The 12,357-nt window shown below is 32.8% G+C and overlaps 1 protein-coding gene across 4 annotated transcripts in view; it reads left to right on the top strand.

Annotated features, from left to right (window-relative positions):
- The window catches only part of SHOC2 (SHOC2 leucine rich repeat scaffold protein), a 92,883-nt gene extending 87,106 nt beyond the window's left edge, over positions 1 to 5,777 (top strand). For all 4 annotated transcript variants that reach the window (XM_041745254.1, XM_041745255.1, XM_041745257.1 and 1 more), the window contains exons 7-9: positions 1,501 to 1,638; positions 1,957 to 2,074; positions 3,704 to 5,777. In XM_041745254.1, the coding sequence (XP_041601188.1) occupies positions 1,501 to 1,638; positions 1,957 to 2,074; positions 3,704 to 3,912 (465 nt within the window). In that variant the 3' untranslated portion in view covers positions 3,913 to 5,777. The remainder of the gene's footprint in view (positions 1 to 1,500; positions 1,639 to 1,956; positions 2,075 to 3,703) is intronic.
- The last annotated feature ends 6,580 nt before the right edge of the window (positions 5,778 to 12,357 follow it).

Here is a 12,357-nt window from a genome sequence, read left to right as displayed (position 1 = left end):
TTAGAACATATTTTTTTTCCCCTTAACTCTGTTTAAGAATCCTGCACTGTTGTTTACCAAAATGATTATGGATTCCTCAGACTGGCATTGAGAACCTTTCATATGTTCTGGCGCACTTTTACATCCTGATTACTCATGTATGCTCTTATTTAATTAATTAGATTATCTTCTTTGTTGGAAATTTGTGCATGTTTCTAGCTCTGTACATTTAGTCTTATTGTTCTCAGTATCTAGAATGCCCTCTTCTCATCATCCCTTTTTTTCTTCAGGATTATTTTCCATAAAGATTCACCTTAATTTCTCCTCCTTAGTCAAGGTTGAATTCTCCTGCTTCTGAGTCCCTTTTGATGAAAAAAGCTTATTAATAGTAAATATATAAATATATAGATAAATAAATATATAAATATATATATAAATATATATATAAAGTTTCCTCTGTATCCATGCTTTTTAAAAAATCTAATTTCTTTTTAAAATTATTAAGGTGAAATAGTATGGTGTTAAAAGCGTAAGCTTTGAAACAAGACAGATCTGGGTACCATTCCACTTTTATCTCCGTTTATAGATGGAACTTGCCCAAGCTTCAGTTTCCCTAGCTGTGAAATGAAGATGATAGTATTTTCCTCAGAAGGTTGGAATTAGGATTAAATGTGATAATGCACACATGCATTTAGTGCAGCTTCAGTTTCCCTAGCTGTGAAATGAAGATGATAGTATTTTCCTCAGAAGGTTGGAATTAGGATTAAATGTGATAATGCACACATGCATTTAGTGCCTTGCAAGTAGTAAACTCAGTAAATATTAGCTATTATTATTTCTTTGGTCTTGTTACATGTTTATTTTATTATACGTGTTATAACTTTGGAGGAAAACCATGGGCATAAGATATTAGCCAGAACCTTATGTATATGTCTTTCCATTCAGTACTCTTTTCACTATCCCTATACCTAATATTGTCTCCCTACACTTCCCATCACTACCACCACCATCATTTCTCTGAGAATAGGAACTATCCTTCTCAACTACTTTTTTCTGTCTTCAGTATATTGGAGGATGCCTTACAATGTAATAAGTATCCACAAATAATAACTGTAGTGTTTTGAAATAGGCAGTTTAGAAATTGTTACCTCCATAAAAATGGTTTATAAAGGGTTTTGAATAAATAAGTGATTTCCTGTCAGATACACATTTGTAACCACTTAATATTAAAATACCATTAACTATATGAATTTTAGTGCAACTGGTTAATTTTATATTTTTCTGTTACATGGGTAAAATTAAACTTTTGCTTTCATTAGTTTTGATTTAAATTTCTTTTATTTCCAATAACTATGGTGATTTTTTTTTAAGAATAGTAAATGTTTTCTCTTATATAAGTGAACATGATCCTTAATATTCATTCTTTTAGAAAATTAGCAGTTTAATAAATTTTAAGCCACACAATGGTAATATATTATTCCATTTCGTGAGTTACCAAACACTATCAATAACTTCTCTTAGGTTCTAATATTATCAAACAATCTTCTAAAGAAGCTTCCGCACGGTCTTGGAAACCTTAGGAAGTTGAGAGAATTGGATCTAGAGGAGAACAAATTGGAATCCTTGCCAAATGAAATTGCTTATCTTAAGGATTTACAGGTAAGACATTATCCTGGTGATTTTATAGTTCTATGACTAAAGCTTTTGGGGTACATTCCAAATTGTACATTTTTCTTAAGAATTTGATGTAATTCTTTAATTGAGATTTTTTTTTAGTTATATAACATTAGGGCTGATATTTATGTAACCTGTTTTTTTCTTTCTTGCTAACAAATGATATACTTTGAAAGTAAAATTTATTGGGTGATTCTTACCTAATTTACCTATTTCTTATTAGCTTAATAGATGTATTATTTTAAATTCACAGCAGTAGTAGGAAATATATACGTAACTATCTTTTATTGTGTTAATCTTTAGAAATTAGTCTTGACAAACAACCAGTTGACCACCCTTCCCAGAGGCATTGGTCACCTTACCAATCTCACACATCTAGGCCTTGGAGAGAACCTACTCACTCATCTTCCTGAAGAAATTGGTATGAACCCTCTGGATGCTTGATTGTGTACTAATTTGCTCTTGTGTGTTTAAGCAGTATTTAAGATAAATAGGATTGTTTTTGTCACCTGATGTTACCTCAGGGTCAAGATTCTTTTTTTTTTTTTTTTTTTTAATAGAGCAGCAAGTAGTTGGTTGGGTGGTTGCTTTTGGTTAGATTTCCTCTTGGGGTGTTATGGTTAATACTGTATTTGAGAGTGTTTTAGCATACTTATATTTCCAATACATTAAATTTTATTTTGAAAGAGTTATTCTATGTTTCTTCCACATTTAAAAATCACACAAGTTTGAGTTATATTAGTAATATCTTACGCCAAGAGAACATTTCTTTATGAGGTTTTAGGATTAATTTTAATATTTGATTAATATTTTGACAGTACTTTCAGATTTTTCTAAGTGTTTTCATACCTGTTATTTCATATAATCAACGTGACTGCCTTGAATTTTAGGCAGTGCAGGTTGTAACCCCATTCTACAAAAAGAATTAGATCAATTGAGGTCACACTATAGTTCTTAAATTAGTAATTCCATGTATTATGTTCTTCCATATGTATACACACACACACACACACACACACACACACACACACACCATGCTGTTTCGGAGTCCCTTTACCTTTACATTAGTGGTTAAGAATGGGTTTGGAATTAAAATGTAAGTTATACTTTAATTTTAAAAAATAGTTTTGGGGTAAAATAAGACAATTCAGAATCTGGCTATGCTGCTTTTTGGCTTTATGGTTTTGGATAAGGGATGGAAACTCCAAAGCTTCAAGTTTTCTACTTGTGTAAAATAAGGATAATAATAATAACTTTTCATGGGGTTGCTCTGATTATTAAATAAAATCTTAAATGTAAGCATCCATTACCCGGTAGCCATTATTTTCATTAATCTTCTGTATACCACTATCAAATACTATAAATTTTGAAGTTTTAAAAATCAGAAAACACAGGAGGCTACTTTACTTCTAGTATGTTTATTCATCTGGCCTCATCTGATTTCAAGAGACATTTGCCTAGAAAGTGTGAATATCTTGAGAGAGTCTTAAGATAATTTTTTAAAATAATTACATAAGTTGATTTTTGACTTCCTGCCAAATATGTGCTAACTCTCTTAGTGAAAGATTTATATCAAGTAACAAAAATCTTTCCACATGAGAAATTTATTAATAAAAGAGATCATCACATTGTTTCTAACAGGAAAGTGACTATAGGCACCGATTTACTATAAAGTACCCTCCAGAGTTTCGAAAAAATACATACCAATGCCAGGCTGTCCCAAACATAATCTTTGGAGATGTAGCATATGTATTTTTAAAAAAGTACCTTCCAAACTTGAAAACTAACCATAAAGGAAGAAATTCTGATTTAATTGATATAGAGCATGACATGGACATCAGAGTTTTTAAATTGGCCCCACTTTATTTGAATATGCAGGAAAATTGGTGATCCATGGTTGTAGAGTTTTAAAACTAGGAGGAAAGTAAGAGGAAATGTGTATTCAGTATATATAATGCCCAGGATGGCATCATGCCCAATTGAACTTCTAAAATAGTAACTAATTAAAAAAAATAGTGATTGATTTGATTTTTTTTTTTTTTTTAAACAGGTACACTGGAGAACCTAGAAGAACTGTATTTGAATGACAACCCCAATCTACATAGCCTTCCCTTTGAGCTGGCCCTTTGCAGCAAGCTTTCAATCATGAGTATTGAAAACTGTCCACTCAGTCACCTTCCACCTCAGATTGTTGCTGGGGGTCCTTCCTTTATCATTCAGTTCCTAAAGATGCAGGGTCCATATCGTGCCATGGTCTGATACAAATCTGCTGGTCCCACACACTGTTCAAAAATAGACTGCCATTAATGTTTCATATATATATCTGTATCTATTTATGTAGATATTGATATATTTGGCAGATTTATAAAGACTGCATTATGTGTTTCTGCTAATAGAGGAATCATAGCCATTTAGATTTTTTTTAATTCTGTACAAAAGGCTTATATAAGTTTTCTTTGCTGATCTTGATGGATGTTTTTCTGTTGTGTAATATGATATGCCAGTTTGCTTAAAACATTTGCCAACAAATTATGAAGTTATTAAATTTAAGGGCCAGAGGTAGTATAGTAGATATACTTTCTCTTAGCAAAAATAATGGACAATTTTGTTGCAACTTTTTATATACATTTTCCCCTTACCAATTGTCAGATCATTATAGTATTATAGGCCCTGAAGGCAGAATTTTTCTTTAACTTATTTTGAAATTTGAGATTTAAATTTTATATATTGTTTACAGTCAGAGTAAATCACTGGATTTTTTTTTTTTTTGGTTTGATTTGCTCTGTTTTAATCAGTGAAATCTAGTTTATATCCTCTGTTAAAGAATTTGCATCAGCTGGTTTAAATACTAAAAGATAATTGCTTGTTGAAACAACTGGCAAGTGAAAAGATATAGTCAAAAATTCTAGGATTCTTTTAATTGTGTTTCTCTGATCAATTGTAAAGCAAAATATCTAAAGTGAGTCTTTAGGTTGGGGGGAGGGTATGGAGACCTTTTCTAGTATAAATATCCTTTCTTAAGTTTGGGGGAACAGAAACTTGTAGTATGGAAGCTTTTCACTCCTGAAAGTTGCAGAATGACAAAAACTAACAATAATTTGGCAAAAAAAGAAAAAAAAAGATACACAAACACACACATTCTATATATGTATATACAATGCTATATAGATATGTATTTATTATATCATAAACTACAATAGGTAACTTTAAGGATTTCTCCCTAGCCTTGTACAATGAAATGAATGTTTTTCTTTGAACACTGCAATATATGTATGTTTCAAGGTTATTTAACAGTGTACTATGGTTTTATATCTTGACTTGCCTTGTACATCTTTCAGTTCTGGAATATCTGCGTCTAAGCACAATATCTTCACACTGTGCTATATTGCTGCTGAACTAAATGCACTTTTCCCCACATGTGGGGCACTGGCTTCAAACAATTCAGTTCAGTACCATTGATTTTAATCTCACCTTTCCTTTCCTGGTAGTTGTTAATACAATTATGGAAAAGAGGCACATTGTATAGAAGCCATTGATAGTTCAGTGGAAGTTCTGTAAGATGTGCATGTGCTATTTGATATGTTTTCTTTTGCTTTACTGCTTTTAAGGCTAGCAGTACTCTTAAGTGTGTGCCCCTTAGACAGTAATCTTACTTTTTGGTGGTGTCATTCTAAGTCAGTTTAATTATTGAAGAGACAGAACAAGTGCATTCTATATCATTCTAAAAAACACTTCCCATATAATGAATATTATGTATAATTAAGTATTGCTGCTTGTTTTTTTTTTCCCCTCCTTTTAGATGGGCATTGTGTTTTAAATAAAACCATGTTTGAATTGAAGCTATATTAAGATAGAAATTTGAAGTGTTTTGCTTTTTCTGGCACTCACAATCAGGACTAAGTTTGAGGTCAAACCTGTATTCATAATTGGCAATTTTTTAAGGAGCAAGTAAGAAATAGAAGGCAGGTGAAGATATAAAACCCTAGAATGCTTAAATGTGCTGTAAAACTATTGTAGATGTCACTGGATTTTACCAAGTAATATCCTTTCTTCATTTTTTCCATCTACTGTGGCTTTTCAGTTAAAATTTTGTTTATAAAAGGAATTTGTTTATTACAGCTCTATCTACCTGTGTGTATGTGTCGTTTTTTAAAAATATTATATCCAGGTGTATTTATATATATTAAGACAATGGAACTTGAACTTTCAAGGCAGTAACCTAATGTCTATTTTTTTTAAGAAAACAAAGTTACTGTTTCTTAAAAATGAAAATAGACTTGGTTTTTGAAACATTTTGGTTCCCCTACCTTCATTTATATTAGTCTGTACAGAAATGCATAAGGATCATACTTTTATATGTACAAGTAATATTATAGGCAAACTATGCAAAGCTGAAGACCTATATATATATATTATGTACATATAATATATATATAAAATTAAGTATAAAATATGCCCTTTTTTATGGTTGCCACCTTGTAAGAGCTCATGAATTTCATTACTTCTAACAAGAAACTAAAATGGACTCTAATTGGGGTATCCTGGTGAAATCAAGATGTTTAATATTGAAGTAGTTTGAATATATTAAGGGCTATTGTTCAATGACTCTATGTGCGTTAATACTTTTCCTGAAAATGCAGTGGGACTAATTGGCATATCCAGACATTTTCCTTTCTTTTGAAGAAGTCAGGTTTCGTCTGTCCATAAGGCTCAGCAAATTAAAAAAGAATGTTTATTAGAATGTTAAATTTGAAAGACATTGCTCTAAACTTTGCTTTTTGTTAACATATAGTTGCAAAATAGCAATGATGATGTTAAACAGTCCTTTTGTGGTAAGTAGTACTTTTTAAATCCCATATGATTATTTCATACAGAAGGGGGAGATGCTAAATAATTAATGGACTTGATGAAGACAAGATAGAAACTCTTGGAGGAGAAAATACACATAAAACATTTATTTGTTTTTATATAAAAAGGTGGATGATAAATTGGAATGAGCTCAACAAAATGTAATTGCATATTTCTAATTTATCTCATTGTAAAGCCTGGATCATTTAATATGGATAAACGGTTATGCATCATAATTTATGTAGTCTTTCCGAGATAACTTTTGTTATAACTTTTGCTTTTCATGTCCATTAATGCTAGGCCATGCATATTGAGTCCAAATTTCAGACTGCAAAATTTGTAATTGTTTATCAGCAAGAATGGGTTGTGGTTAAAATGTATAAAATGGGACCTTCAAAATGGAAAGGAGCACTAACAGTCGTTATGTTGAGCCAAACAGCCGTCCATCAGAACTGCCCCTGGAAAACCAGGTTATATGGTTACTCTTGCAAGATTAAAATTAGGTGAAAACAAATGGCATAGTCTATATAAATAAGCAGGTGAATAAATTCCTGAAATTTTCAAATTTAACTAAAATGAACAACTTATAAAGAAAGGTTTCCTTCTTCCTATACTAGAGGATGAGTATACCAAATATCTTTGCTAAAATTTTTGCTCTATTCTTTGGTTATTTTAGCCTTTAAGAGCCAGTGTGGGCAATTGGAAGACATGTGACAATGTTTGGTTGATTGTTTACATCTCTGAGAATTTGAATATGTAAGAATTGCAATGTTGATTTGGTATATAAGGGGATATCTTGGGTGTTGTTATATTAAAATATTAAGAGAATGTTCTTTATAGGTGTCAGTACTTTGTTATTGACTATAATGCCTTCCTAACCTGATAACACTAATTGTAAGGAAACATTTGTGGGTTAGTTGGTTTATTTATTTATTATTTTTTTGAGAGTGTGTGAGTGAGCAGGGTGAGGAGGGGCCTGGCAGAGGGAGAGAAAGAATCTCAAGCTGGCTCCCCTCGCAGCCGGAGTTGGGACTATATCTCCTGACTCTAAGGTCACGACCTAAACTGAAATCAGGATTTGGACACATAACCAACTGAGCCACCCAGGTGCCCCTGTGGGTTTAACTTTGAAATAGAAGTTAAAATATAAATATGTTTTTTTGGGAGATTTTAAACTCTAAAAACTGAAATTGGGTCATTATTACCCTTTAAAAAACTTTACACTCTTGTTAACTATCCTGCTGACATATACATTTTAGATATAAACTGTTTTGAATGTAAATACTTGTTAATAATCAGGACTTCAGCTGGATAGTAATTTATGGTGTTTTAGATTGGGGACTTTTAAAGTTTGATAGGAAGATTAGTGTCCATACTATTAAGTTCTGCACCATTAGGAGTAGGATGGGCAGGGCTATGCCATACAGGCTTTGCAGGTTGCGCAGTGTGCAACAAAGGTACATGTTGGAGGATGTATTCACATCATAGATTTGTATATTATGACAGTTTTTCAGCAGATGGCAGTAAAGTGCCTTGTAACAAAATCAGTATATTATGTCAAATTTCTGACAGATGGAAGTAAAGAATCTTGAGGAATGAGCAGTTTTTCCTGCTTTAGCACAATGGTACTGGTGGGTTAGTCAGGAGATTCAGTCTTGGTGCAGATCATTAGAGCTCCATCCTAACAGTCCTAATAATTGAATAATATTTAAATGACATTATAAGCATTTTATATGTGCTAGGTACTAATAAAAATCCTCTTGGAAACTCTGAGGGGCTTTATCAATGGCCATTATTAATTAGATTTCATATGTTATTAAGTTACTTTTTATCATTACTGGCATTGTTTATGTGGAGAATTTAATCTCCAACCAGTCTAGTCAGACTTAATATACAAATAACATCTGTTTTAGTTGTCTAGACCATTTTGCGTAGATAATTTTGTAGAAATTATTATTCAATAAGTCTGTCCATCTAGCTAGCACTTAAAACCTGGTGCCTGTTACTAAAGGGAATATTATTTATATGGCCTGAATCTTTTTGTTTTAATATTTGTATTTAATAGAGAAGTATACTAATATGTAATTTTTTCTCACTTCAAAACTCATTTTTTAAAGAGTTCACCAAGTTGTCTTATAATTGCTAAATAAGAATGTAACAAATATTTTGTATGATGAATAGATGAAATGTCCTTCGATTACATTTTAACCGGCATGTCAGAACTTGTTTTTAATTAGGTATATGATAATTTGCTCAGTATAGGTTTTATAAGGTATAGAACACAGTGACAAGATACAACACTGCAAAAATGATAGTATCTGAAAACATATTTAACAGTTTTGACTTTTCTCCTAGTAATAAAGCTCAGGCTTCTACTGATGTTTAACAGGGCTTATGCGAGGTGAATACTTAGCTATTCTGAATTACGATTCAAGGTCAGATGTATAAAACAGCCTTCAGGAAATGTACTTTTCACCTGAATTATATTATTGATTATTTGCACTACATAAAAATTATCTTACTTTTTTTAGTCATTCTCTATTAAGGTATTTAGTAATAAATAATACATTTGTAAATGTTTTCCAATTGGATCTTTTAAAAAAATTTTCAATGCGACATGTAACTGAAATAGGAACATGAAACATCAGTCTTTGCAGTGTCGTCAAACCACAAAAATATGGAACTGAGGGAAAAGTGATTCTTCACTACAATTTAATCTCCTGGAAGACTATAAAACAGCAAATGACCTCCATAGGGTGTACAAAATAAGTGGACTTCAATTGAAGATTTCAGGTAAGCATTTGGATAATTAAGCCTGATGCTTAGAGGATTAGACCTGGAAACAGAAGATCCAGCATATAGATCATTGAAATAGAATTTCCTAGGGGAGCACATGTTGACTGGATAGAGAATAGAATCCTCCACGGTGGAATCCTTTTTTTTTTTTTTTTTAATTTTTACTTACTTTTGATAGTCACAGAGAGAGACAGAGAGAGGCAGAGACACAGGCAGAGGGAGAAGCAGGCTCCATGCACTGGAAGCCTGACGTGGGATTTGATCCCGGGTCTCCAGGATCGCGCCCTGGGCCAAAGGCAGGCGCCAAACCGCTGCGCCACCCAGGGATCCCTCCATGGTGGAATCCTGATGAACTCCCAGCATTTAGTTTTTACATAGATAGGGAGTACCTGGGTGGCTCAGTTGGTTAGGTGTCTGACTTTTGAGGTCATGATCTCAGGGTCGTGTGACCCAGCCCCACATCTGGCTCCTCGCTCAGCATGAGATTGGGTGGAAATTCTCTCTCTCCCTTTGCCCCTCCCCCTGCTTGCACGCATTCTTTCTGAATAAAAAAAAAAATGATTGAAGGAGCTATGGTAGAATTGGGAAGAAACATGGGATATGGTTTTCAGTTAATAGCTAATTTCACTTCGCTTTTTCTAACTTCTCAGTGTATTCTCCTTCAATATCATTTTAATTTCCATACTGATTTTTCTAAGACTCTGCACTAAATTCATTGCTACTTACTAGCCACATGTGACTGAGATTAAAACTGAATAAAAATTTAACTTGAATTCCTCACACTAGTCACGTATGAAGTTCTCAATAACTATATGTGGCAGCTGACTACTGTATTAGTACAAATACAAAACATTTCTGTCCTTACAGAAAATTCTCTTTGACAGTGACTCTTGTCTATGGCCATTCTTTCTTCATAATTAGTTTTTAGCCCTGACACCTTGTAGATTATACCAAGTGCTTGTTAAGATTGAGCCTGTTCTCTCCCCAGAGAGTTGGGTGGAGGGTGCTAGTAGATTAGGAATGTGAAGGGCAACTCTTCCTGGTCTTTCCAATAATCTTATGTGATGGCTTATATTCTTAGTTAAGCTTGATTCCCTTAAATCTTATCTCTAGAAATGTCACCTAAAGATTTAACATGTTTTTCTTCATTTAAAAAATTGTCCTTTTCCATATTCTATTTAATCAACCTGTTTATGATGGGTTTTCTCCCTTTTTGCTGTTTAACTCTTTGTAGTTAATCTTCTGAAATAGATTAGACTTTAGATAACTGGCCAAGTTTATACATTTAAAAAAATTTTTAATTTTTTAATTTAAATTCAATTTGCCAACATCATTAGTTTCAGATATAATGTTCAATAATTTATCAGTATACTTTTAACTCATCTTTGATCAAGACTGGCTTACCTAGTCTTCCTTAAACTAGATTTTCATGGTTTTAGCCCCGCTTGCAAAAATCAGGCCCAGGAAGAGAATGTCTGTATTTGGGAGGGGGATAGTTTTAAAATGTATACCGAAAGATTATGACTTGAATAACATTATAGAATATAAAAATACTTAGATTAAATTTAAGTGATTAAATTACTGGTTCTTTAATGACATCTGTAGAGTAAAACATTGAACCTGTATTTTTATTATTTAAATTTTAGGTAGTTAACATACAGCGCAGTATTGGTTTCTGGAGTTAAGAGTTCAGTGATTCATCACTTACATATAACGCCCAGTGCATAACAACAGCCCTCCTTAATACTCATCATCCATCTAGTCTGTCCCCCCCACCCACCTCCCTCCATCAAACCCTGGTTGGTTCTCCATCAGGAGTCTCTTATGGCTTGTTTGCACCTCTTCCCTGCCCCCTTCCCATGTATTTGCCTGTTTTCTTTATTCCACATACGAGTGAGGTCATATGGGATTTATCTTCCTCTGGCTTATTTCACTTAGCATAATATACTCTAGCTCCATCCACGTTGTTACAAATAGCAAGATTGCAATTTTTTGATGACTAATACTCTATTATATATATATCTCCCTTAATCAGTTGATGGACATTTGGGCTCTCTCCATAGTTTGGCTATTGTTGATAATGCTGCTTATAAACATCAGGGTGCATGTATCCCTTCGAATCTGTGTTTTTATTTCCTTTAGATTAATACCTAGTAGTGCAATTGCTAGATCATAGGGTAGTTCTAGTTTTAACTTTTTGAGGAAACTCCATACTGTTTTCCAGAGTGGCTGCACCAGTTTAGATTCTCACCAACAGCAATGAAACTGCCAACTCAAACTTGTTTTTAACTGAGATTTTAAAAAACTGGGTAATAATTTCTCCTTATTATAAGTGCAACAGTGCCTCATGAGACAGTATATATGCTATAAATATCATCTTCAAAATTAGGCATTGTGAATGTCCAAATCTTTTAAAATATTTCACTTGATTGAATTAATTATACGGTTACTGAAATTTCCCTCTTTGAGATTATAGGTAAGATTTGAATGCTTGGGTTTTTATTTTTTAAAATTGCTAATTTTGCTAACTTTGAAAATTAGAAAACCTAATTTTAATGTAATTTATTAGGGAGTTTTTAATGCTCACTGTTTAAGCATCTAAATGGCCATATTTCTTACGATAGAAATAGCACTCAGAATGCTTGGGGTTAGCCTTTTAATTTCTAAAGTGTAAAGATACATGCCGTATGTGTGTGTGAGTACATCTCTATGATGTACTCTCTGAAAATGAAAGTAGGGACACACCTGGGTGGCTCAGGGCGTGATTTTTCTATATATCTTGTCAAACACACTACAGACAAATTTTCTCCATTGAGGAGGTCACAATGTAATGGGTTTCACCAGTTGAGTAATCCTACTTAAAAAATTAGGAATTGCTGATTCAATTTTTCTAACCTCCAAAGCACCTCTCATTACTGCTTAATAAAGGCATCCTGAGGCAATTGAGAGCATTGATTGCCATTTAAAAAGTACCAATAGACTTGGTTAATAGAGAATAAAATATTAACATGAAGAGTTATGGATGAACCTGGGTTTGAAATGATTACCATATTCTTCTAA

The sequence above is a fragment of the Vulpes lagopus genome, chromosome 2 (assembly GCF_018345385.1).
Source record: "Vulpes lagopus strain Blue_001 chromosome 2, ASM1834538v1, whole genome shotgun sequence".
Classification (NCBI taxonomy): domain Eukaryota; kingdom Metazoa; phylum Chordata; class Mammalia; order Carnivora; family Canidae; genus Vulpes; species Vulpes lagopus.
This window is presented reverse-complemented; position numbering and strand designations above follow the sequence as displayed.